This window comes from Eutrema salsugineum, unplaced genomic scaffold (assembly GCF_000478725.1).
Source record: "Eutrema salsugineum unplaced genomic scaffold, Eutsalg1_0 scaffold_9, whole genome shotgun sequence".
In the NCBI taxonomy this organism is placed as follows: Eukaryota; Viridiplantae; Streptophyta; class Magnoliopsida; order Brassicales; family Brassicaceae; genus Eutrema; species Eutrema salsugineum.
The window spans coordinates 2593935-2619964 of NW_006256342.1; the positions used below are offsets into that span (position 1 = coordinate 2593935).

Below are 26030 nucleotides of genomic sequence, written 5' to 3' on the forward strand. Positions count from 1 at the left end.
ATTCCCGAAATCAACCCCATCATCAAGGCCCAAACATCCGCCCCATTTTTATTTTTATTTTTGGTAAATCGAGGTCATTGTTGTAGCTAATTTTTGTTGACTAATTTTAAAACGTTTTAGGTCAAAGAAAAACGATCAAATTATTACTTGTGACTTGTGAGTTTTATTCACTTAATGTTATTGGACTTTCACATCAGAAGGTAGATATTCACTGATAAATGAGCACAATTACTATGCAGTGGGTTCTTTTTTATGACAAATAAAACCAAGAAAATCTTGTTTTTATTGCGTTATGATTTATGAATACTATCATTTAATGTGAGAAGAGAAGTAGGTAGGGACCATTATGTTCCTTTGATTTTGTATCCCACGGTACACGATAAAGAAATTAGCCCCCTCGTGCTGTCTTCGCTAACCATTGTTTCCTTAAAGTTTCAAAGCAATTGTTTTTGTTGTATTGTTAAATAACCGGTTTATTTATAAGCAGAAGAACCCGTAATCGGTTTGTTAAATGTATCGACCCGGTTTTGTTCAGCACAACACAAAAGTGACGAAATTAGTCAAATGGAACATGAAAAGAAATGAATATATACTTCTCCAAATAGTGTATAGCTCATGTGTCAAACCTCGTTTTCATAAAACTGAAAAAGCATCATCGTTTTCATTAAAGTTCGATTTTTTTCCCACACCTTCTTTTCTTTATCACACAATACCTCCATTCAAAGAGCGTGTGTGGAAATGATTATCTCCACTGATCGCTCCGGCTAAATATTCACTGCTCTCCTTATCATTGCCATCAAATTGGTATCTCCATGGTGGTTCCAATTTGATAAACAATAAATTATAACACCGATGATATAGAAAACCCATTAGCAATCATAAAAAGGCTCGGTCGATTAACATTCAGAAAAGGCCCGGCCTAGTTACAACAAAGAAAGACGTGGCCTATTAACAATCAGAAAAGCCCATAACTTCCAGCAATAATTCTTTTTATTTACAAGATAAGACAACACACATTGATTGATTCTACTGTAAACCCCATTCCCATAATACAATGAAAATACAAATGCTACTCTTCTTCAGTTAATCGGCTGCAGAGTTGTTGTTGCCTCATGCTCAATTGACTTGGTGAACTACAAAAACAACAACACAAAGAATCAAATTAGGGTTTAGGAAACAAGGAAGCGCGATGTTAGGTTACATTTTCTAAACAACTCGCACCTGAGAAATCTTTAGATCAAGCTCATTCCACTCTGAGGTTGGGTTGCTTCCTGCTACTATCCCTGTCCCCGCATAGATCAATGCCCCAAGACCCTGTAATAACTCAATATAAACGATTTAGACCGGTTTGCTAATACTTAGGAAAATGTTTTTTTTTCTTCTTGGCTAGGGAGAGATGTCAAAATAAGCTCACCTTTTCAACTAGAGCTGATCTGATTCCGACTGCAAATTCACTCTCATCACCACCAAAAAACCCAATAGGCCCGGCGTACATTCCTCTATCAAATGATTCTGTAAGAAGCAAAATGTTTGAATACGGATTATTGTTAATCTCTAAGAAAAAACATAGGCATTTTGGTACTAATAGACTGTTGAACACCCCCCAGAGAAAAGTCAGATACTTTACCTATTTCCTTAATCAAAAGCCGGGCTTCTTCGGCTGGAAGCCCACAAACAGCTGGAGTTGGATGCAGAGCAGCCAAGATGTCAAACTGTACATCGATATAGGACAAAAGGTTAAGCCTAAATGAAGGAAGAAGAGCTTGGCCTATGATGTAATATAATTCCAATACTAGTTATCTCACCTCGTCATCTTCCTTCCTAAGGTTCCCCGCCAATTGAGAATATAAGTGTTGCACTCTTGCAAGCTTCCTCACAGTTTTTTGGGGCTTAACAACTACCCTGTCACATATAGCCTGCAAAGCAAGAGAAAATATAATAAGAAAAACAAATCTAAATATTATAGAAGAATGGTTTCTAGATTGACATGTATTGGCCTCTGCATTTGATCCTGCTTAATAAAAAAAAAAAAACTGAAGTTGCAAAACTATGAATTGAACTTACGTTTAATTTTTCTCTAATATTCTCTCGTACAATAGAGAACTCAAGGTCGTCTTTGGGACTGCAACAGTTGTACAAATCACATCAGTATGCATATCCGGAAATTTTTAATGCATAAGACTGGAGATATGGATTCTATAACTGTTCAAAGCACAAAAGCAAAATATTTACTTGGTTAGTAAGTCACGCTCTATCTCCATATCACGAGCCCTTGATGCAGCTCTAGGCCTAGTTGCAGCCAAAGCTTCACTGCAGACACCTAACTGACTCCTTTGGAAAAGTCTCTCAGGCTGTTTCAAATAGATATATATAACTCTTAAGTAAAATTATATTAAAAAAAGTGCACATATCTTTACTGACAATCGTAACAACAGACTACTTAAAACTTACCGTGTTTCCTATAAAAGCTGGTGCACCTGGTGGTTGAAGACAGAACTGATACGCATCATGCCCTTCACCCTGTCGTTTGAGTGAAATCTAAGTCTTTAAATTGTTTTATATGCTTACTACACAACATCCAGAGACAAAAACGAACCTGTAACTGTGCTAGCCAAGCAATGGGATCAATATCGGTATCCGTGATGACCCTGCTGTTGCGAGCAAGCACAACCTGATTTTGCAAACCGAAAACATAAGTTAAGTGGAAACCATAATTGTGTAAGAATAGATACGGATATTGTAACTAAGAAATCTACCTTGCTAAGGGATGAACTCTTTTGCTTTATCATCTCCAAAGCCTTCTCTACAGCAGGGTAATAAGCCCCTTTTGTAGGAACATGATTCTTGCTAACAACAGATACACCTAAACATTCCCTCCGTAACTTCACTACATGAGAAGAAACCTGACACACAACAAAGTTTGAAGCAACAATAACGCCGTTAGTATAAAGACCATCCCAATAAAAACAGGGACTTTATTTAAGCTATGGAACCTGAAGCATCGTCTCCTGGAGTGCTTCAATGGCGTTTTCCAGCGTCCAAGAGAGCTCATCGTCCCAAGCAACAGTTGCAGCCAACATTGAGCTTCCTAGAAACTCATTAAACTCAACCTGTGCGTGTAAATGCATCAGTCAATAAGTAGGCATCCCAAAAAAACTCTTAGAAAAAAAAAAAAAAAAAAAAAAAACAGAATTTTCAAGGTACCTGAGGCACTGCAAAGTAAAATGCACCAAAAGGTTCCCATTCTACAGAGATCTTTCCATTGGGATCAAATCGCATTCCCCCATACGCACGAATCAGAGGTGACTTAGAAGACAGAAACCTTCAATACACGAATTAAAAAAAAAATTGATGAATCTCGGAGAATTTTAACAGATCTAAAAGGCATAGGAATCGACGAAATTGTAAAGATTTGTTTACCTTCTGATGGATCTCCAGTCATCATGAGAGAAGGGATCAAGGTCACGGAAGAACACGGCGGATCCGATACCGGCGACGCTAACCAGGTTACGATCAGAGGAGGCTCCTCCGTTTCCGTTATCATTGTCGCTGGCTAAGTCGAGAAGAAGATCGGGACGACCAACGTCGCTGCGACGAGAGAAGAAGCACCGAGGCTGAATCTCGTTCTGTGCCTGAAGCCAATCGATTGCTCCGATTTTCTGGTCAATTGGCACCTGCGCCCCAAAACCGAGTCTAATTAGGGCTTTTCAGATAAACTGCGCGGGAAATATTCGACTTTGGTTGTTTTAAAAAAAAAAATTGAAAATATGCGTTTTTTTACCCCACAAACTCAGTCAATACTTTTTCTAGCTAAATATGGCTAGATCCTAATCAATAATCAAAGGGGTATAATTAACATTGTTAAATTGGATTAAAACCAGTTATTAATCTTTCGATGATTTTTCTTTCTCGAATGTCAACTCTGAACTTGGTCAACGTTAATTTGACATTTTGACTAAAGGACGATGATCTAATTCAGTAGCTAGATTGACTAGCGGATTCAGGTTCTTTCTTCCTTAGTAATTATTGCTACGAGCCAATAGTCAGAATTTCTTTCTTTGAAGAGATTGTTTATGATTAGTAAGCAAAAGCAACAATCATTTATATAATAACAATAATAGTCAGTATTTGACCGATGACATCGACCCGACCTTCTTGGCTTCTTTATAAAAACAGATCCTATATTCTACGTAATTACTGTAATTAAAGTAAGTGAATACCCCACTTGAAGCCTTTATGTCTGCTTGTTTATGGAGTATTACAAATAATAATAATATTTTTTTGACTCATCCTAAACTATAATAAATTATTTAAACTCGTTCGTCTACTGATTAAGAAATATTTAAAACATTATCCCAACCAAACTTGATTTAAAAAAAATTAGCATAGAAAGTTCGTAAGTTGTATGTTTCAAAAACCGTTCGAGCTAAACAAATAAAACGTTTTTATCTCAAGAAAATAATGAGTTTTTCTCCAAAAAAATAATAAAATGAAAAGGTAGTAGTATAATAGTATTATTATAACTATATCTCCTTTTTTATATGTTTTCATCAACTAAAAGATTCTCCTAAATGATTCGGCTCTTATTATTAAAAAAACTTAAACGATTAGGCATAAACGATCCGGCAAGGAAACAAACTGAAGAACGATATCACCATAAACCAATCCAAAAGAACCACGTGGCGTGATCTGATTCTTTCACTGACAGAGAATCGGATTTTGTCTAAAACAAAAACAGAGCAAGAGTCATCAGTCATGTGTACCTGTAACCGGACGACGCCTGAGGAAAACGACGGAGGTTGAGATTTCAGCTTCGACACGGCGGAGATTAACCTCTCAGTGGCGGCTTCCGGCGACAAAACAGTCGCCGTAGTCCTCGTCTCCACTGTTCCAAGTGGCGTCTTGAAATCACCCTCGCATCCGTTCATAGACATCGAGCACGACATAAACCTCTGCAATTATCAAGAAAAGTTTCTCAATTAGTCTACGCTCTTCGAGAAAGATAAGCACAGAACAGAGCCCGAACAAAAAAAAAAAAACAGAGAGAAAAACAAAAAAAAACCTTGCGGGAGAATAATCTGGTGAATGGGGTTGGAGAGTAGTTACGAGAGATGGAAATGGAGCTGTGTTTTTTAGTATTTGAGCCCAGAAAACGAGAAGAGAGCTGAATTGACGCCATTTGGTGAGAGTGAGTTTTAAAATATTTTTTGTGTGGATTTTTTAATTTGCTAGCTGTTTGTAGCAACTAGCAAGACACTAGAGACTATTTTTTGGTTTGTTTTTTGTTTGAAGAAGAGAGATTGCAAGAAATAGACTTGTGGTACGTCTGAATAAATAGAGGGCGGGTTTGAGTTGGGTCCCATTATACTGAAGATTCATTTCACTTTCACAATTAAATTTCTTAGAATTTCTTGTTTTGTTAAGTAAACGACTCAGAAATTTTCGTATTTTTTCTTTCAAGTGTACTTTTCTTTCCTTCTATCTTTGTTTATTCAAAGAACAGTTTTTTTAAAATTGTTCGTCCACCATTTTATTTCCTAAAAAAACTGGTCTAATAAAGAAAAAAACAAATTTGTTGCACAAACAAAAGAAGAATTTTTTTTTTTGTCTATTTATGTGAAGCGTGGAATTATATTGCAACATTAAAAAGTACAACTGAATAAAAAATGATGTTAAGAAGAGGAGATATAAAAAATAAATAGAATACCATACCAAAAAATGTAAAATAAACATCATACTTGGGGTACAAGTACTTCAACCGTATTACCAAAGGATGAAAAGGTTTAAGATTTTTAAAGTGAACTAATTTGCACCCACCAACATTAGAGAGGTTCTCCAGAATATATACCATTTAAAACAAACAAAAACCCACAATTTTTAACAAAGTCTAAAAAAAGGTATTTGAAGTCACAAACTTATTTTCTGTAAAAGGTTATAGAAAACTAAGAAAAGGTAATGTTTTCATAATGTTTATTTGTATTTGAAGTTTGATAATATGACACGGCAGCAAAAATGATATAAACCATTATACTATTATGTACATGTATTTTATGTTTTTTTTGGTAAATGATGTATTTTTCTGTTACTTGTTTAAATTAACCAAAACAGAGATATATAAATATATGACGGGTCATAATGTCTCCATGTGATAATGGTATTTGTTGTATCTTAAATAGCAGGAGAAAATGACAATAATAATGCAGGAGCTAAAGTAATTTGATTGACCAAATGTAATAATGGTATTTGTTGTATCTTGATCTGTCGTTCATCAAATTATAATCGTCGTAATGGGAATTTGAGTACACTGTTGATTTAAGGACTTTTTAATACAAATATACATAAAAAACAATTTGGATTTCTGCGAAAAATTGCAGGAGGTATATTCATAAATCAGAAAATGTCAAAAATATTGTATATCATGCCGCGTTTTCTGATTTATGCGTTATGGATTACACCGTTTCATTCATTGCAACGAGGTAACAAGTGTGGTAGAAGTAGACATGCATATTGACATATTGTTTTAGTTGAAATATAAAGACCCTTAAATATAAGGACATGCAAATTATTTTTGATAAACAGATTTTGTTGTTTGAAGAAAACAATAGTATATTTTAAAGACCTTGCAGACCCTTACATTATTTGAGGAGTCAATTTATTCGAATCATCTTCTTTGCTGGCCAGCACACTTTGGCTTTTTGAACATAATCGTGATTCATGGATGGAATATAAATTATTTCAAACGATATTTGTATGTAAACTGAAACATAAGTGAAACTACAAAGGTCGTTAAAAAGGTGAAAATATAAAGATTTGTTTTCACTTATTTAATTAACATTTTGAGTATATCACAGTTTCGTTACAAGTGAGAGGAGTGCATAGTGGAGAGTTGCAGCAATTTCCCCTACATTTCTTTGAAATAACCAAGATACACATATTAGTCCATGTCCATATGATGATTATGATGGCTCACCGGCTACTTTAGAGAGAATGGTTGTTTTTCTTCTTAGAGGAGTCTAACTGAATAATCGTGGTCAAAACGAATATCTTAAGACTATAAAAGACTTGACTTCTAAAGTCAAATTGTTTTTTTATCATCACGAGCTATGAAAATTAGGAAGTCTTTTAAATAAGCCAAAGTAATGAAACCAAACCACAATTCAACTAGCATTGGCTGATGTAAAACTGAATAAACTGTAACTACACACGGTCCTAAGATATTATATAATAGTATGACTTTAAGGTCATGAAATTTCCGACGCGGTCACTGATGATCACAATTTTCTCTATTATTTAAGACTTTGAACGGTTGTTGTGGATGCTATGGACTCATCCGTAGTTCGTCAATTTGATTAACTTTTTCTTTAAGTGTAATGACTTACGATATGGTTCAGAATGTTGAACACAGTTGGTAACACTGTTTCTTTATTTTAGTACTATACAGCTTTACATTATAAAAGCTAAATAATTATACGTACATATATATATATATATATATGTTGAGTTTAGACAACTTCTACAATTTTCTCGGAATTGAATAGTTTAGTTCTCATACTGCTTTTTTTTCAATAATTATTATAAACACGTTCTAATTAATATCGATAACAACTGTATAAAATTGTCTAAATGTCAAGATATTATGGTGGTTAGGAAAAAAAAACAAGAGATCTTGCATATGCAATTAATTAGCTCCCTTTACGCGGCACAAACCAAACTTGCTGGTGATCGAGCAAATCCGACAAAAAGAAAATTAGAGACTATGGAAACATCGAATCGCAATAAATCATCTTTCGCTATCCGTAAACACTAGCTTTAGTGACAAACAAAATCTATATTTCTATGAGCTTCAAAAAGATCCAGATTTCGGCCAATGAGCTTCGAAGGATCTTGGAAATCACATAAACATGTGTATCTCGGGAGAGAAAATCTTAAAGTCAACAACAAGAGTACAATGTCTACCTGTGCAAATACAAAAACTTGGGCAAACAACAAAAATACAGTGTGTAAAAGCTACAAAGAGTATTTACTGTTTAGAATCCTTGTGTTAGAGCAAAAACACGTCCCTTTAAAGGTGGAGGCAATGCAGAAACCGCATCTTCGATTTCCTGTGAAACTCGCAAAGATTCAGGGAAGAAAGTAACTGTCTTTTTTCTACTGTTACATAACTAGATTGAGAAAACACACCTTCACTGTATACCGAGCCGAAAAATGAATCAGTAGGATTGCTTTGTTTTCAAACTTTTCAGCATGATTAACTATCTGCAGTTTTTAAGTAATTCACAATGAGGGAAAAAATTATACGAGCATCAAGAGACAGAGAGTAACAAGGTTTCAGAGAGACGAGGAGACTCACCTCAGACAAATGGATATGTCCAAAATCTCTCGCATGCTCTATGGATACCGAATCATTAAGAAATGTGCTCTGCACAGGTGGAAATAGAGACAACAAAAGTTTCCCTTTAAAAAACAAGGCAATGAAACTTGAACCAGGCAAGAGGATAACGTCAAGCATCACGCACATTGTCCTAATTCATATAATCAGCAGCAACAAATATTCACCTCCATGACGAGAACCCTTGCCTTGAGAGCATCAGCGTTATTCTCATCAGCTACAAAATCTGACGTTGTATCCCCTGTAAAAGCGACTTCAGGAGTTGTTATGCTGTTTGTTATCTGCCACCAAAAACCCTTACCAATTAAACAGGCTTATATTTTTGAAAATAAATATTCCACAACTACTCACTGTGTGATAGACCGACGTAAGAAAACATTGACAAGCAATTTAAGGGAAATTAGAGACAAACCTCAACACCTGAAGCCTTCAAGTTCTTAATTTCATTTCCAGAAAGGCCAATATACTCCTGCTTGAGTTTCTGTTTAGTTGAGTAAACTACATAACCCTGCAATGTCCCACAAAAAGCATGAATTGAATGAAGAATAGAAAGAACAGTAGGAAGAGACTGATGTGAGAATAGTTCAAAGAACCTGGCTTTGGATGACATGGTATGTCTTAAAGGCTTTCACTTTGAGATCTTTCCTTATAATAAACTCCTCCCCTACACCAACAAGTGCCCAAGGTTTAAAACAAAAAAAAGAACAAAAACCCCACAAAATAAACCCCAAAGCTCAGGCTGCAATGGATGCCAGAAGTTGTATTACCAATGTCCAAGCCAACAAGATTGTGCTTTAGCTCTGAAGAGTCTAACTTTCTGTGAACCTCGAACAAACTCTCGACGCATTCTTTAATGGACTTGGGCACTATAATTGTTGGAGGCTTCATTTTGTACAAGCCTCTAGTCGCAACATACATTGGTAATCCACCCTATCAATTGAGTTCACAGCTAAACGAAAGTGACACCAAAAACGAATAACACAGCATAGGCTAATGATAAACACATGATGGGGTCAAAAAGGAGTTTGTTCTTACGATATGATCCATGTGGGAGTGAGAGATGAAGAGGAAGTCCTGAGAAATCGAGCGATGTGGGCAACGACCAATGTCGAAAGCTAGCCGAAGAGAAGGAAATATGATGCACGTCTCGTGCCCTCCAATCGACAATCCATCGATCGGGTACCCTTCGATTTCCATTACTTTCTTCTTCTCCATCTCACGCGAATCTTGGCTCTGACTTCCTTCTGCTGACTCTTGGGAATTGAGCACAAGGTGTTCGATGATTTGTCTCACGAGCTTCCAGCCTTCCATGATTCAATATTTTATTATTTTCTCCGCTCTCTCTTTCTTTTTGATTGGGCTTAGGCCTATAATACTTAGGCCCATAATAGTACATCTTCACTCGAGCGGTTTGATTTGCACGCGTGGACGCATGTGCAATCGCACCGGCTAATAAAAAATTCCCCACGCGCCTCACTCGTGCAGAAGCTAATAGTGTATTCCATATTCATCAACAGTAGAAGGGTCTAAATGTAAATTTACTACGAATGCTTCATATGAACGTAGCGGCATTCTTACACTTGTTCTCGAAGTAATGTCGACGATTTCGGACAATTTGAATTCGTTATCTGTAATACTTTAATTAATGTAGATTTAAAATGGTCCGAGTCCATACGAAATACCCAATTTCTGAATACTCCCAAAAAAATTTACTTTACCATTTTGGCATTGAATGTTTTTCCTCTTTAAATATTGCTCTCTTTTTTTCCCTTTTCGAGTTCTGATTTTGTTTTTTTTTTGTTTCCTGTAAAAAAAGTAATAAATTAATTAATTAATTAATTAAAACTTTGGAGATGATCCAACGGTTAGAAATCAACGGCGTAAGTTTGGAGTTATGGAGATGCGCTTACTTTTTGGTTAAAATTAGAAATATATGCTGGAAGAAATATAAGTATATATATTTTCTCTTTCCTTCTGGTCACTGAAACTATCACCAAAGAGGAGGAACAGTTCTTAAAGCTCCGGGAAGAGGAATACAGAGACGCAAATGCAAGCATTTCACTAAAAACCTCTTAGTTTCTCATTTCTCGGTATAATTTTCTTCCTTTTCGTTTTTCTGTTGTCTGAATCGGGCTCGGATTTTAGAACAGAGATCCGACGGTTACTCGAACCGACATTTTAGGACATTGTTCGAGTAGTGTGGATTTTAGAGGGATCTCTCTATCTGGGGGTTGTTTTATGATTCTGTCGGTTTTTCTTCCTGTTTCTTTATCGTTGTTCATTTGGAGTAACAAGTGTTGGTAGATTTTGGAGTCCCTAGGGTTCTTCTGCTTTGCAGTGTGAGTTTCAGATCTGGTTTTGTACAGTCGATAACTTTCTCATCTTGAGTATTATTGTCACATCCAAACTTTGTTAATCATTGTTCTTAATGATTAATGTTTATCTTTTCAAGCTTATTATTAGAGTTGATTATAAAAAGAAAAATGATGAACCGTTTTTTTTTTCTATGATTAATTTATAAACGTTTGATTTAATGTTAATTTTCTTCATTTTTCACTATTTGCAGTAGTACTTGTTCCCATATTCACATAGTCATGACTCATGATAGAGAAATGATGCTATCTTCTTGAGTAATATAAATCTGTGTTATTGCTTGGACAATGCAGGTGATTTAGTTCTATACATCATGGGCAAGTCTACAAAGTGGATAAAGAATGTACTACTTGGAAAGAAACCATCTAAATCTAGTGGTTCCAGAGGAAAGGAGGTAACTAGTTCTATATATTATATGATGATGCTAGTCTAAAGTGTGTGGAATTTGGAACGGAATCGTGAGTTTTTGTGGAGGAGAAAAGTAGTGGTTTTCGACAACGAATTTGCTCGATACAATGACATGAGTTTTTTTTTTTTTGGTTTTGATCTAACTAGTGTTATCACGCGCAGAGAGTTGTGAGTGGAAAAGAGGTACTGGTTACTGCAAAGGTAGAAGAATCCGATGTGGTATCAGATCTTCCATCTTTTGCAAATGCAGCAACCAATAGCGTTGATAGAGGCAGTGGTATGTTGGAGACGCAAACTGTAGAACCTGAGGAGATCTCAGATGACGACATACAGCTTCCTGAGAGCAAACCAGCAGATTCTCAAAATGCTGCACCTGTGCAAGACAATTTACTGTCTGATGCTGAGAGAATTCAACAAGAGATTGCAGCAACGTCTGTGCAGGCTGCGTTTAGAGGTTACTTGGTAATGAATCGAGCTATTTGGATTGTTATTGGTTTTTCCTTTTCGGTATATCCTGATCTGATCTCATTATGTGAAGGCTCGTCGTGCGTTTTGGGCACTCAAAGGCATAATAAGGCTACAAGCACTTATTCGTGGTCACCTGGTTAGGAGGCAAGCTGTTGCAACTCTTTGCTGTGTCATGGGAATTGTCAGGTTGCAAGCGCTTGCTCGAGGACGAGAGATCAGGAATTCTGACATTGGAGTTCAAGTTCATAGGCATTGCAGGTTGCAGCTGCTTCAGGTACTAATACTTTTGCTTCTCTCTGTAGATTTTCAGTGACTTTTAGTCCAGAAAGATATTCTAGTTGGGATATTTGAGGAGAAATAACTTTTTGTTTTCTCTCGTCAAATTAGAACAATCCTGCTGACACAGATCGTTACCTGGGAATCAAGAAACTAACAGCCAACGCTTTTGCTCAGAAGGTATGCTCATTGACAGAGCTACTATATATTACAATAAATTAGTACCATCTAAATAAGATGAAAAAGAGCAATCTTCGAAGTTATAAAATTTTGTTGTCTTATTTTATGGAGTTTCTAATCTTTTGTTTCAGCTTCTTGCTTCATCGCCAAGAGTGATACCTGTACACACCCCCTATGATTCATCCAATCCAAACTCAAACTCAATCTGGTTGGAGAACTGGTCAGCCTCATGTTTCTGGAAACCAGTTCCTCAACCAAAGAAAACAATTGGGAGAAAACTCCAGAACAGACTTGCCAATAATGCTCAGATAGTCGAGGCTGAATCTGCTAAACCTAAGAAGAGTGTCCGTAAAGTCCCTGCTGCAAATATTGAAAGTTCCTCAGTACAGACATCTTTTGAGTTTGAGAAACCCAAACGCAGCTTCCGAAAAGTTTCAAGCCAGTCTATAGAACCACCTGCTGTCGAAAATCCTCAGATTGAACTTGAAAAGGTTAAACGTAGCTTGAGGAAGGTACACAATCCTATAGTTGAGAGCTCTATACAACCTCAACCAGTCCCTCATATGGAAGTTGAGAAGCCAAAGCCTGTTGAAGAGAAGACAACTGAATCATCATACCCGATGGTTCATGAAACCGTGGAAGAACCCGTGAATGTCTTTGACGAGAAGAAAAAGCAAGAATTGCCCGAGCAGCTCGAGGAGGTACATGTTCCTGAGGTGGAAGTACATGTTCCTGAGGTGGAAGTACATACTCCTGGACCATTGGAAACAAATGAAGCACTTGATTCCTCACTGATCAACCAAATTGACAGCATCGAAGAACCCATGGTTGAAGAAAAACCTTCAACGGAAAAGAATGCAAAGGAAGATAAAACTCCCAAAGCAAACATGAAAGAGAATTCAGCCGGGAAGGAGAACCAGAAGTCCAGGAAAAAGGGTTCAGCTACCAATAAGACCGAGCGTGAAGAGAATAATGGACACAGCCCATCAATCCCAAGCTATATGCAAGCAACGAAATCGGCGAAAGCAAAACTGAGGCTGCAGGGCTCACCAAAGTCTGCTGAGCAAGACGGGACTGAGAAAGCCAGTGTTCCCAGACGTTACTCTCTACCGTCTTCAGGTAATGGCAGGATCACCTCTCATTCTCCAAGAACAACGAGGCTCGCAAGCTCAGGTGATAAAACCGGAAATAAGAAGGAGAAACCTCTTCTGTCATCTCGAGAAGGAAGTGGTTAGTGCCAAAAACCAATACATGCTTAATGAGATCAAACTAAACTCTGGGAGATTTGGAGAATTTTACTTTCATTTAACTCCTCTTGACTGTATTGTTGACTTTTGCAGCAAAGACAACTCCGGTAGAGCGGAAGAGGTGACCAATAGCTTCAGAAAGTTGAAGCCTTTCTCGTTCTTGATTCTATAGTAGCCACATTGTCAACATGAGGAATGCCACCGTCTATCTATATAAAAGCTATATTTTTTTAGTTTGTGATTGTGTGTGTGTTTATATGCTGGCCAAGTGTTACAGTTGGCCGCTGAGTTTCTGCATTTGTGAGTGTCCTATAATGTTGCATCACAAGGCTGTTGGATTTTGTTATTCTTCTTCTTATGGTTTTATCGTTACATTACTCTGATTACTATCTAAGAATTTATCTTTTTATGTTTATGTGAATCTGTGATTATTTTGGGAATGGTCTTCTCATTTACAAACTTTGGATGAAGGATGAAGGAGGGAACGGTGAAATTTTTGAACTTTCTATGTTCGTTTTTTCTCATGCCTCTAAGACATAGTTCGAAGATTGCCACAGACAAAACTGCAGAGTGCAAGCTTATATTGAATCGTAATCTGTCAAATTAACTTAGTTATCGAGTCCAGTCTTTAAAGATTTGATAGGTTTCCCCAAATTTACGACTTTCTTCTAGCCTTTGATCTTCAACTCAAGAAAATAAAACAGAAATGAGGCAAGAAGAGAAAATGGATCTTCTTCAAATAACATCTTTCATATATGACATATATGATCTTAAGTCGATTGATTTCTGTCAAAAATTTCAGACCTATGGTACCGATTCTTTCTTTGAACACCAAAATGAAGTGAGGAAAGCTTATGCGAAACCGACGACCAAATCAAATCCACGGAATCTCCAGGCTGCGAAGGAAAACGATACTCGAAAAACCTAACAACCTCTTTTAGTCTCTCCCACTTCTTCTTCCACTGATCCTCTGTTATCCCTCTAAGGAGATTCACCAAAAGCCCTTTCTTTACAGCTTCCGAAGAGTGCACAAACACAGAGAAGCCCGAATAGTCTAGAGTATCTTCGAATGGAAGCTCAATCTGGTCACTGATGATAACAGGAACACAATGGCTCACGATGGAGTCGAAAAGACGGTTAGAGGAAGGCGTGTCACCTGCGATATTCAGACAAAACTTGGAGGAAGCCATTCCTTTACCAGTTTGTTTAGTCCCGTTCCCTTTTACGGTTCCAAATGCAAAGTGAACGTCTTTCTCATCTTTAAGAAGGTTATACAGTTCTTGGCGAATAGTTCCACCCTGCAAACGAAACATTTGATGGTTAAATCAGTAACATGATTGAGATGTGATTACTGCGACACAACAAAGACTTTATGACTAAAAAAACACTTTACATCTTTTCTGTAGATTGCTCCTTGGAAATACGCCAATACAGGACGGTTCTCAAACGTAGCAGACTCATTGTTAGGGATAGTCTTGACGACGTGGAAGTAAGGTGCAATGACGTCTTTCTCAAGATTCGCAATCGAGGATGGGTATCTTCCAAAATCCGAGAGAACAAACATAGCGGATCCAAGCGAGTTTCTTGCATAGAGCAAACTGTTTGGATGGTGAGCTATGATCAGATGATCTCTCCCATTAAATCTTTTCCACTCCTCTTGACTTTTCAAGAACTCAACTAATCTTTCCTGCAACAGTTTATCAACACTGGTGGTTTCGTTTCCACGGAGCTTAGATTTCCGATTGTAACTCAACGAGGAGAAGAAGGGCACGAAAACTATGTCAGCTTCAATCGAATTCTTCACTCTAATTGCAGTACATGGTCTCTTAATCTCAGGTGTCTCTGAAGCTAATAGGTCAAGTGTAAGCCAATACTCTGCACTGTGTTGCCGATTTAACCCACCGGGATAAGATGGGATTGTGCTAATGTTCTTGACATTTGGCCAAATCTCAGATCCTTTTCTGTGCCAATTCAATATCCCAAAATGAAACTCAGGGGGCAAATCGTACATAAACACCTTCAACACATCTCGATTTAGACCACATGAGACCGGTTTAGAATCGGTTTTCCTGAATCCTTCGTTCTTGATGTCTGTTCTTGGAAGAATTAGCTTGCGAACTAAAGTTGAAGTGAAAGAAGATTCGTTGCGTTGGAGGAAGAAGAGGGAAGAGAGAATGAACAGTAGCGTTGAAACAGTTACTGTGTAAAAGAGGAATTTTGAGGAAAGCAAGCTCTTTTCCGACATTTTTTCGAACCTCACTCAAATCATCCACAGAAAAATTCGATTTGCAGGCAAAGGTTTCAGCTTTCGTCCATCATCTAATGAAGAACCATTGGGGAAAATAGTTAGTACCTGAGGAATTAGTGCTTCTGAGGTTTTACGCCATCGGAGGAGAACATAGACTTTGATGCACTGCTCTTGTAATCTAATACTTTCAGACAATTTCTATAACTGAAGAGGACTTTGAGTTACAAGATTTGGCCTTTGATCTACAACTTTCTCTGACAAAAGCCAAGACTTTTTTTTTTTTTTTTTTTTTTGGTATTGACGCCTTTCTTTTGTTGACGACACTTAACCCTTTTTTTAGGAGGACAACATGTAAAGAATCAATTTCTGAAGAATAAAGGGTATATATTTGTTAGTGGCTATTGGGGGAAAAACCATGATCGGACCCGAAATTAGCAAAGAATTGTTTCTTTGATATTTATATTAGTATGAATCTTTGGAATTATTTTTTTAAATTATTCACTACAAACTCAAAGAATTTGTAATTAATTGAAATGTATTCCTTAATTGGAAGAAAATAACAAAAGACAAATAGAAAAGAAACATGGAATTATAGGGGATCGGGAATTACAATACAGTTATACAGGCAAATATTACTGAAATTAATTTTCATTATCATTACAATGAAAACATACTAGAGCTAATTGAAGAAAGTACTAGATAGAAGTCTCTCTTTTCGTTTTTTCTCATGGACATTTTGGTCCACCTTGTTGAGTTTTCCAGTTATTGTAACAAGGACACACTTGTTTGTTGCCGTAAAAGCCTGGAGGGACACAAAGGCATTTAGCACAACACTTTTGGCAGAAGAACATGCATGGCTTATGGTACTGCGTGTTGCTACACCTCCTCGTGCATTCTCCTCCACATTCTGCAGTGAGTTTTAAATTGCGCGCTTTTATAATCAGATATGATATTAAAAGAAGAAGAAGATGAGGAGGTTTTTTACTTACGGTATGATTTGAGACTTCCAGGTCCATACTGTTTTCAAAAAAAAAATGAGAAGCGGGTTTTAGGTCTTATTGTAATAAATATAGAAATGGAAAGGGAAACAAAATTCCAATGAAGATTTTTGTAACAATAGCTTACCCTTTCTGGATGGTACTCTGCCTCTTTTGACATAGTGAGAAAGGTGAAAGAGAAGAGAATGGTGATAAAGAGAAGGTAAGTTACGAGTTTGGCCATGGCTGCCTTTGATCCACTTGGCTCTTGAGAGAGAAGATGTGTAGTGAAGCTCTTAGTTTGAGAGATTTATGAGTGTGTGACTAACGGTTGTCTGAGCTATTTATAGAAGGTGTGAGTAGGTCTTTAAGCTTTCTTTATTCCATGTATAATAAGTTGATAACGGTTCCTATATGCTTCATGTCTCATACTAATTACTACCACTTGTTTGTCTACAACACAGCGCTTATGAAAAATACAATTTGAAATACAAACGTAAAAGTAAACGCAACAAACTCAAGAGAGAAAAAAAAAAAAAACAATTGACCCTAGTCTATACATAAGAAAAGGGAAAATCACATTTTTAAATTTAAAAAAGTAGTTTCAATTAATCAGATGAATTTGGAGAAAATGTACACCAGACTTTTAAATTCGGGGCAGTTTTTTTTTTAATTCGGGACAGTTAAAAAAGATAACTCGCAAAAAAAGTTATACATTCAGAAAAAAAAGAAATATAAATCACAAAATAATTAAAAACTTAGTGAATAATCCAATAATATCATCTCGTTATTAAAAATTTGAAAGCCAACGTACTTTCAATTAACTTTCTTTTTTTAACATATAGTCGTAACAATGAATAGAATAAGAAAGAAAGTGAACAAGCTGATATGGTTATGCCACATTAGAACACTTCTATCAGAAGTTTATAACAGGTTCTTGGCACAATATATATATATATATGAATTTAGGTTTAAAAATAAATAAGAAATGGCCCAAAAATTAACAACCGATTGTTAATATCTCGTGGAATTGTTACGCGATGTAGTCACTTGTAATTGGTCAGATTTTATTTTTATTTATTTATTTTTTAAGTTAAAATTCTAACTTTTCTAAAGAATAAAATATTCTTAACAATCTAAAGGAAGGGTTTACTGGTGGATGTGCTCTTAAGTCAAATTTGGGGACAATCCAAAATTCAAGTAAAAGGAGGGTATGATGGTAAAATAGGGAGGGAGTAACATGGAGGAGCAGTTACGTATCCATCGCTAGTGATTGGGACCAACCAAAAATGGACCGATAAGAGCAATCTCGGCCTGGATTCATGCTGCTTTTCCTCTTATCTATTAGCAAAGTGATCCGAGGAGATCCGTTCGATGTAGAAGAGGAGCCACGTGTTTAAATCGCAAAGGTGGATATATAGATGATGCAAGTTAAGAGGTGGGAATTAATTGGAGAAATGAGAGAGGGACAAAAGGGTAGAGGCAGTTTTCTTGCATGCATAACTCCATGTGCACTCACATGGGGGACATATCTATCCAATGCTTTCAAGTTTCAACAAACTTAACGATTTTTCTCGTATTTGCATTTTTGGCTTTTTTTTTTTCTCTATGAGAAAAATAAATAGCTTATACAGTTTTGTAAAAGTTAGTTTGAAATGAAAGACCAGAAAGATTAATATGCTTTTGGGTTTTAAATATTTTTTCATTTAAAAAAATGTTTGTCCAAAAATAGCAGTTATGTTTTCTATGAAATTGTTCGTATTAAACGTTTCAGTAGATACGGCATCTTGTTACTACACTGACAAATGAAGTTGAAGTCGATTTCTTTGATGTCTCCCCTTCATTTATTTCTTCACCTTACTCTACCGTTCAATAGATAGCGTCTATGTCCATTTATTTAGGCTTCACGTTTTTCTTCCACAAAAGAAAAAGAAAGAGTAGCACACGTTAATTTCAGCATACTAAAACCTTTGTATAAGTTTTGAGGTCATTTTGAATTATTATTCAAATACTGATTTTATACTAAGTGGCCACCTTCTTTCGTTCCTTCATATCTACTCCCTCTGTTCAGAATTATTTGATGTTTAAGGTTTTTGCACACAGTTTAAGGATTCATTTAATTTTTATTTTTCCTATACTAAAAATATTATTTATAATTCATTTAAATATCATTCAGCCAATAAGAAAACAATCTGCAGAATATAAAAGGTCAAAAACTATAAAAATTCATTAAATTTTGCATTAAAAAGTGAGAACATCAAATAATTCTGAACAAAAAAAACCTTCTAAAACATCAAATAATTCTGAACAGAGGGAGTATTATTTATTTCACCATAAACATTCATAGATTTCTTATAGCTATTTCCCAGATATTTACTATATGTTTAAGCTATGTTTGGTTAGAAACAGAAGGATTTTAAAAATCTTACTTGATCCTTTATCCTTTTATTTGTTCAAATTTGATCCTTTATCCAAAAATTGTAAAATTTCATTCGATAAGAGCATGTTCAACGAGCGTTTTTAAGATGGTTTTTAAAGATATTTTTTGATTAAATTAAATCAAAATAGAATAAAAAAATAGAACGTAACCTAAACAAGCGATGTAAGAGACGTCTTTAAATGCTACGTGGCGTGTGTGTTTTGGTTTAAAGTTTTGGGGAGTGTTTTCTATCTTCTTTCATTTCATTTTCTTTCTCCTACGTGCAGTGTGTATAGTTATTATAAGTTTTTTTTTTTTAAATCCACGAAGGTCTTTCCATTGCACTCTCTAAAATTTCAAAATTTTAAATTAGATATTTACTAATAAAACAACCTATTTTAATAATAAAGAAAAGAATAAAAACCCATAAAAGTCTCTTCATTGAACATGCTCTAAAATTTCTTAATGAGTGGACGAGGCCCAAGCCGAAGTGATACGATAAACTTCAAGAAGTTTACAGATACTATTCTGCAAGAAAAGGCCGAAAGAATCGAAAGAGAGGATATTAAAAGCCCAGTACCCGGTTTTAAAAATCCATATCCAAACGGTGAAAGGAAACATCAGTCACATAATCAAATTACGATAGCTTTGTTTGGTTAATTTTGCGCATTATTTTTTTTTTTGACTAATTAAGATATTTTTTATTGAATTAAATAAGGCTGCTTCCGATGAACCAAAAATCAAAATATAATTTAAAGATAAAAAAAAAGAATTACATAAGCAAGTGACAGACAGAGAGAAGAAAAGTAGATTTCATGTTTAGTTTCCTTAATATATTTTACCTTTTTAGAAATAGCCGTAGTTAGTTGTTTAATACTAATCATTATTACGTGCCCTTTCTCGTATATTTCGTCTTTAACCGTTGCTGCTAGACTGCTAGTTATAAATTATTATAAGTTAATATATCTGGATCATCATATCTAACATGAGATATTATAATAATTATTAATCTCATTATGATATTAATTAAAATTTTAAAACGAAAAGACAACATATTGACTTATGTATATAAATCACAAAATAAGTTGATTTTTAGGGGTTGATATGATTCTAAACTTCACGAGTAGGGCACGGTGGGTGAGAAACAGAGAGTCTTTTCAACATGATCCCCCATCTATCTCGTTCTTAATTACATGTGTCTCTGATTAAAAAAAAATAAAATAAAAAAGCAATCCTATATTTAATTAATTCCACTTCGAAATTAATATATAATATATAATAATGAAATGAACTCAACAGTACGATCCTGACTATTGACTAGTAACTGAGGAGCGAACAAATAAAACCAAAACTCGTCGTCAAAGATTGATTAAGAACTTACTTAATTTATTAATTCATTTGACAAATCAACTTCACGACATTCTTCCTTGAGTTTCAGCTTTTAATACCTTAATTACGCTTTTCTTAATCGCATCATCGACAATTATAGCATTTTCTTAATCTAAGTATTTGCATGTCTTCCCTTTACAAATTTTTCCTTTTTTGCTGTGTTTCTGTTGTCGCTATGGTACCTGTTAAATGTGTATATATATATATATATATCGGTGTATGTGGGAATTAAACATGAAGTTAGATTTTTATTTTTCTCGTTACATACAATCAAAAACTTATTAAAAGCCAGCTCCGTTTATTTAACAAACAAGGAAAAAACAAACTTATTCTCTTATTATCTGGGCAAGGTGAATAAAAGTCTTTACAATGGACTTTTGTGTGTCAATTGGGACCCAGTTTAGTTGGTTCATGTTGTAAAGAAGTCAGTTTGACTAATTAGGCAGTAATAATATAACTTAAATTGTTGGTTAATAAAACAAAATAGTCAGTAAAATTCAATTAGAAAACATAAATCATTTGCTTACTTTTGGAAAATGTCACGAAAATCATATTCCTTCTTTACAATTTTGTATTCCCGTTTATTTGGCTTACAAAATCGAAGCTGGTTCAGTTTTGTATTGAATAGTCATTTTGTTTTAACCTTACAAAATACAAGGTGGCACACGAGAGATAAAAGTTATCAACGTGAAACAAAACCGAATTCATCAATTATCTTGTATTAAAATGTACCGGTTATATGATTAATGAATTTAGTAGCTAGAGAGTTCTAGGAAAGAAAGATACTTTAGGAATAAGAATGCATATAAATATTTTAAGTTTTTGTTTTTGTTTTTATGAAGTTGTGTCAAACTCCAAATTTCTAACAAATTATCTCACATCATTTTTGATAGTTCATATTTTTCAATAACTCACGTATGTATTCTGATAAACATAAGTACGAATGACGACACGTCAACAACATAAATGTTCACAAAAAAAGAAAATCAAAAACAAAAATGACATAAATAATCCTCTACTCAGTTTATAAATTGAGAAAAAATGAACTTCTTCTCATTTGATAGTCTGTGCTTTTTTATGATGTATAAGTATAAGTGTATAACTAATATGTATAATTGATCTGCTCAAAGTTTAATCCCTAAGTTACTCTGCAAGACCATAGATGTGCAGTTGTAGTATATAGGGGTCGAACCACAGAGATAAGAGATCACTCAATAAACCTTATAGAGATCGAATTACGCTAAGCAGAAATATTTTAAATAAATAGCAATGCAACAGAATTAGACTAAGCAGCAATAAAAACGGTTTGTAAGATTCAGATGGATGGAGATTAGGCTTAGGGCGTTTCTCAGGAGATCAATGAATGCTGAACAATCGATTAATCAGGGTTCAGGTTTAAGCACGGTTCTTGAACTCGAATCACAGAATTATAATTAACCAACTTCCGTTGTGAGAATTATCTAAGTTAAAATCCTAGAATTCTAAATTCCTTTGCAAACCCTAAAGATTTAAACCAGCATGCACAAGTTCGATATATTCACAAAGTATCTAAACCAAATTCTTTTGCGAATAGCTACTTTGCTCACCCTAGGTTCTTTCCAGTTATTCAATTACACTTCCGTGTCAATCAATTAACCTAAGATCTAAGTTGTAAGTGGCCAATCCAGAATTAGCTTTAAGAACAACATATGGTGAAGAACTAAATAGATTATGAACCCTAACTAAATCAATTAATCAAACATCCAGAGAAAACTTTTATGAGAACCCTAAACCTAACAAGCAAACTACTCAGACATAGAGATTGAAGCAATAAACATGAATGAATAGATTGCAGTAAGCAGTAAATAGATTAATAAACAGGGGTTCGAAATCTTCTCTCTCCGGAACAGAGTTTCAGACTTGTCTCCCCAAAAGCTCTCAAAAACAAAAGTTCTCTCTCATAAAATCTAAGGTATCGATATAAGGTGACTAAAAACCCTATTTATAACTTAAAAACACGTTTTGGGCTTCCTTGTAATTATTGGAGACTTTTGGGCCCAACTCCTTCTTCAAATAGGAAACAAAATCACGTTTTCCTTATTTCTGCAACAGGTGTCGAGCGTCACTCTCCATGGTGTCGAGCGTCACTCTCCATGGTGTCGAGCGTCACTAAAGCACATGATTCATCTTTGACGAATTTGATCCTGATTAGCTCTAAAGTGCTCCAAAATGCTCTAAAGTTTTCAGTTAAGCTTCAAACGTACCTATGATTTATAAAGACTCCAAAAGACTCGAGAAACACTAGAAAGACTCTATAAATAAGACATATACCATGGTTAAAAACCATAAAAACCATGATATATCAATCAATCTTGAACAAATGATTTGTTATAATCATTCCATTTAGTTTGAGACATGTTACTGTAAGCCGCAAGCTTATTTGTTTTCCTTGTTGGAACATTTTTTTCTTCAGAGTCATCTAACTTACGCATTCAATTATATATGATTTTACTATTGCTTTCAAACCACTGGAGGTTTATTATCCTTTTTATGTAGAAAATTCAATATTCTAATAAGTATTTTTTTTTCTTTTTAGAAAATGATATCTATTAGCTAATGATATATAAAGATATATACTCAAAAATACCACTAATAAATGTTTAACGTTTTTTACACGCTTGGTAGATCTTAAGTAATAAATAGTATGTATGTGGTGGACAAAAAAAAGTGTTCTTTGCTCCCATGTTTCTTTCTTTGTTTGCCATGAAAACAATAATATATAATAAATTTATTTAAACCTAACAGTTTACTTTACTTAACAAAAAAAGACTTGTTCTTGTGAAAACTTGCAGCTATAATATAGATACATATAGGAAGTTTGGATTAATATTGAGATTCAAAACAAAACAAAAAGTTTGGAACAATAATAAAAGGTGATTGGAAATGCGATTGCATTCCAATATTAACCTGTCATTGTCTATTGCTTGTGGGAGCAAGTCCGTTGGACTGAGTCGGATTCGCATTTAATTTACGTATTCAAATAATTTATTTCTGTTCTATTCTATTCTATTACATATAAATGAATTATCTGTATAATGCATTGCACGTGATCTCGACGGTAAAATAAGGCTGGCTATTGATTTCTTCATTTCTTTGTGATTTTTTAATGTTCCACTAATTAATATATCTTTGTTATTTCTTATGTTCCACTAAATAAGGCTTCCCTTATAATCTTATATGGTTCACCTGTAAGCTCTAACTAGGTATGAGTATTCGTATGCCAGATTTTTAGATTTCGGGTATTTTGATATTAGAGGTTTAAGACTCACTGAATACTTTTAAAAAATATAACTGAAAAATTTCCGATATTTCAATTTAAAAATAACTAATATATTTAATTTATAAAAGTAGTTTTAAATAGTTTTAATTATTTCAAGTTTAGATATACATACGACACCTTCTAGTTCAGTTTGGTTTCTGGTTTTGTTTTTTTGGTTCTAGCTCTAACAATTGAGCTTAACATGAATTTGTTATTTCATCTGTATTCTTCTTCTTCTTCTTTTCTCGCTGTTGTCACTAATATTCTTTATACTAGTATTATTTAGACAACTTGAAGACCATTTAAGATTCAAAAAAAAAAAAAAGAATTGAAGACCATTTATAATCGTATATTACCCTTATGTCGCGTTTGAACATGACAAATTGACAATAGGGTGAAATAATGGAAGAGAATGAATATCGTTATATCGACAGAGAGACAAAACCACACCCATTTTAATAGTATACACTGTAGTCTGTATAGATTTCATCAGATACAGTTTCAAAATAGAACATATCATCACTAACTATCGAACACGATACAATAAATGAATGATTTCAGCCGTTTGATAGTTTATAATCAGTTATTAAGAAAAAATATATAGTAAACACATGTATTAGATTAAGATAATACATATAGTACCGTATACAGTACATAGATATTTTAGTCGTATGCATATAAATTTCAAAATAACTTATAGGGAAAAAAAAAGTAGCCCCATTTTTAAGCTACTTTGTCGACACCGTAGGTATATAATTAAATCCCTCTAGCTAGGTTGGATAGTTTAACAAAGCCTAACTAATATATAAAAGGGGGCAAGTACACATCTTCTAGTCTTCACTTCGTTTTCATATAAAGAGATCTTTCGTATGACCAAAGAGCCATTTTCAACTTTTAAAGGGTAACCAAATCGATAAAAACTAGGGTTTCCAAGATCCTGATGAAGAAGAGACAGATGGTCCTAAAGCAAAGATCAAGAAACTCCAACACGTCGTCGTCTTGGACTACTACTTCTTCATCGGCGATCAGTAACGTCCGTTACGTGGAGTGTCAGAAAAATCACGCTGCTAACATCGGAGGTTACGCCGTCGATGGTTGCCGTGAGTTTATGGCCGCCGGCGATGAAGGAAGTGTCGATGCTTTGAGATGCGCGGCTTGTGGTTGTCACCGGAATTTTCACCGGAAGGAAGTCGATACGGAGGTTGTTTGTGAGTACTCTCCTCCTAACGCTTGATTTTTCGAGGATTTAGCCTTTTTCTCTGTGATTTGGATTTTATCGATTAATTTTCAAGATGAATTTATCAGAGGATATATTTGTATATAATTATTGATGTGTATATCAACAGCTCACATACTGCCGACCTATATGTATTTTTAAAATGGCTTTGTTGCTTTGACATCTTGTATAGTTCTGTACTTCTGTTTGTGATGTAAACAATAGTATGTTTGATAGGTTTAGCTTTGTGGATCTTAATGAGTGCCATATAAATGAGTGCCATGTTCAACAAGTGACATTATAGGATCGAAGCAAGATTTGTTTTTAATTTGGAGAATGATATTCGATTTATTTATTTCATACGATTAGAAGCATATGATCAAGTATATCACACTATATATACTGGCCATTCTTCGACCTTCTATATGGGATAATTCGTAGGAGGCCTCTTATTTTTTAAGTACAGAGTTAAAAATCGAATACAAGTTCCAATACATGTGTGTAGCAGCAGTCTTTTTTTTGAATAATATTGAACCCTGATATGTGCTTAATTAAACGTGTGAATAAAAAGATTGTGTGAAATGTATATATATGAAACACTAATCCATTCAATTATTAACTTTTTTTTGTCGAGTTCAATTATTAAATTTAAGGAAATTTTTGTATATATACGTCATAAAAGATCGTCTTGATTACCTACATGTAATATTTTTCCACAAAAACCCTTTATTTTAACATACGTTTTAGAGTCATGTTATATATCTGCCAATCACAACTCACGACCAATTATATATAATAAGATACTTGTTGAGTAGGAAATATGAGGATGTTAATGATATATAGTAGACTGATGGATCAGATTTTTTAACTCGAAGATAGGTGAATCTAATTCCAATTTTGTTGGCTTCTTGAATCTAATTCCGTTTAAAATATACTAATATTGCGTGTGTTTGAAAGCGTGAATTTTTATAGAATAACGTAGGCAATTTCTTTTATTACAAACGGTCCACATATCGAATCATGTTTTCTTATCGTCTAGGTTAATGGTATTTGTTTATTTATTTGTAAAACCTATGGAATCAAAAGGAGAGGCGGAAGCAACTACGATTTAATATTAATGTAAAATCATGGCCATGGAAAAA

At 34.7% G+C, this 26030-nt stretch overlaps 6 protein-coding genes across 6 annotated transcripts; 2 read left to right on the forward strand and 4 right to left on the reverse strand.

Moving 5' to 3' along the window:
• Nucleotides 1-858: 858 nt before the first annotated feature.
• On the reverse strand, nt 859-5293 carry LOC18008910 (isochorismate synthase 1, chloroplastic). Its single transcript, XM_006390335.2, has 15 exons — nt 5063-5293; nt 4764-4952; nt 3421-3674; nt 3205-3322; nt 2994-3110; nt 2757-2903; nt 2597-2671; nt 2452-2520; nt 2233-2351; nt 2065-2122; nt 1806-1916; nt 1628-1712; nt 1415-1512; nt 1222-1314; nt 859-1133 (listed from the first exon to the last, which is right to left on the reverse strand). The coding sequence occupies exons 1-15, from the start codon at nt 5177-5179 to the stop codon at nt 1080-1082; spliced, it is 1704 nt and encodes a 567-aa protein (XP_006390397.1). The 5' UTR covers nt 5180-5293; the 3' UTR covers nt 859-1079.
• Nucleotides 5294-7827: 2534 nt separating this feature from the next.
• Nucleotides 7828-9715, reverse strand: LOC18009177 (tRNase Z TRZ1). The gene is made up of 8 exons (XM_006390336.2): nt 9425-9715; nt 9157-9319; nt 8983-9053; nt 8802-8897; nt 8557-8670; nt 8351-8419; nt 8182-8256; nt 7828-8102 (listed from the first exon to the last, which is right to left on the reverse strand). Exons 1-8 carry the CDS (start codon nt 9698-9700, stop codon nt 8028-8030), a joined length of 939 nt encoding a protein of 312 aa, XP_006390398.2. The 5' UTR covers nt 9701-9715; the 3' UTR covers nt 7828-8027.
• Nucleotides 9716-10353: 638 nt separating this feature from the next.
• On the forward strand, nt 10354-13709 carry LOC18007921 (protein IQ-DOMAIN 31). Its single transcript, XM_006390338.2, has 7 exons — nt 10354-10479; nt 11056-11156; nt 11333-11632; nt 11709-11912; nt 12026-12094; nt 12226-13324; nt 13435-13709. The coding sequence occupies exons 2-7, from the start codon at nt 11076-11078 to the stop codon at nt 13464-13466; spliced, it is 1785 nt and encodes a 594-aa protein (XP_006390400.1). The 5' UTR covers nt 10354-10479; nt 11056-11075; the 3' UTR covers nt 13467-13709.
• Nucleotides 13710-14057: 348 nt separating this feature from the next.
• Nucleotides 14058-15918, reverse strand: LOC18009366 (probable arabinosyltransferase ARAD1). Its single transcript, XM_006390339.2, has 2 exons — nt 14735-15918; nt 14058-14639 (listed from the first exon to the last, which is right to left on the reverse strand). Exons 1-2 carry the CDS (start codon nt 15584-15586, stop codon nt 14112-14114), a joined length of 1380 nt encoding a protein of 459 aa, XP_006390401.1. The 5' UTR covers nt 15587-15918; the 3' UTR covers nt 14058-14111.
• A 195-nt stretch (nt 15919-16113) lies between these two features.
• On the reverse strand, nt 16114-16949 carry LOC18008350 (gibberellin-regulated protein 6). Its single transcript, XM_006390340.2, has 3 exons — nt 16715-16949; nt 16579-16606; nt 16114-16496 (listed from the first exon to the last, which is right to left on the reverse strand). The coding sequence occupies exons 1-3, from the start codon at nt 16808-16810 to the stop codon at nt 16315-16317; spliced, it is 306 nt and encodes a 101-aa protein (XP_006390402.1). The 5' UTR covers nt 16811-16949; the 3' UTR covers nt 16114-16314.
• Nucleotides 16950-24513: 7564 nt separating this feature from the next.
• Nucleotides 24514-25194, forward strand: LOC18009007 (mini zinc finger protein 1). Its single transcript, XM_006390341.2, has one exon. It carries the CDS (start codon nt 24613-24615, stop codon nt 24904-24906), a length of 294 nt encoding a protein of 97 aa, XP_006390403.1. The 5' UTR covers nt 24514-24612; the 3' UTR covers nt 24907-25194.
• The last annotated feature ends 836 nt before the right edge of the window (nt 25195-26030 follow it).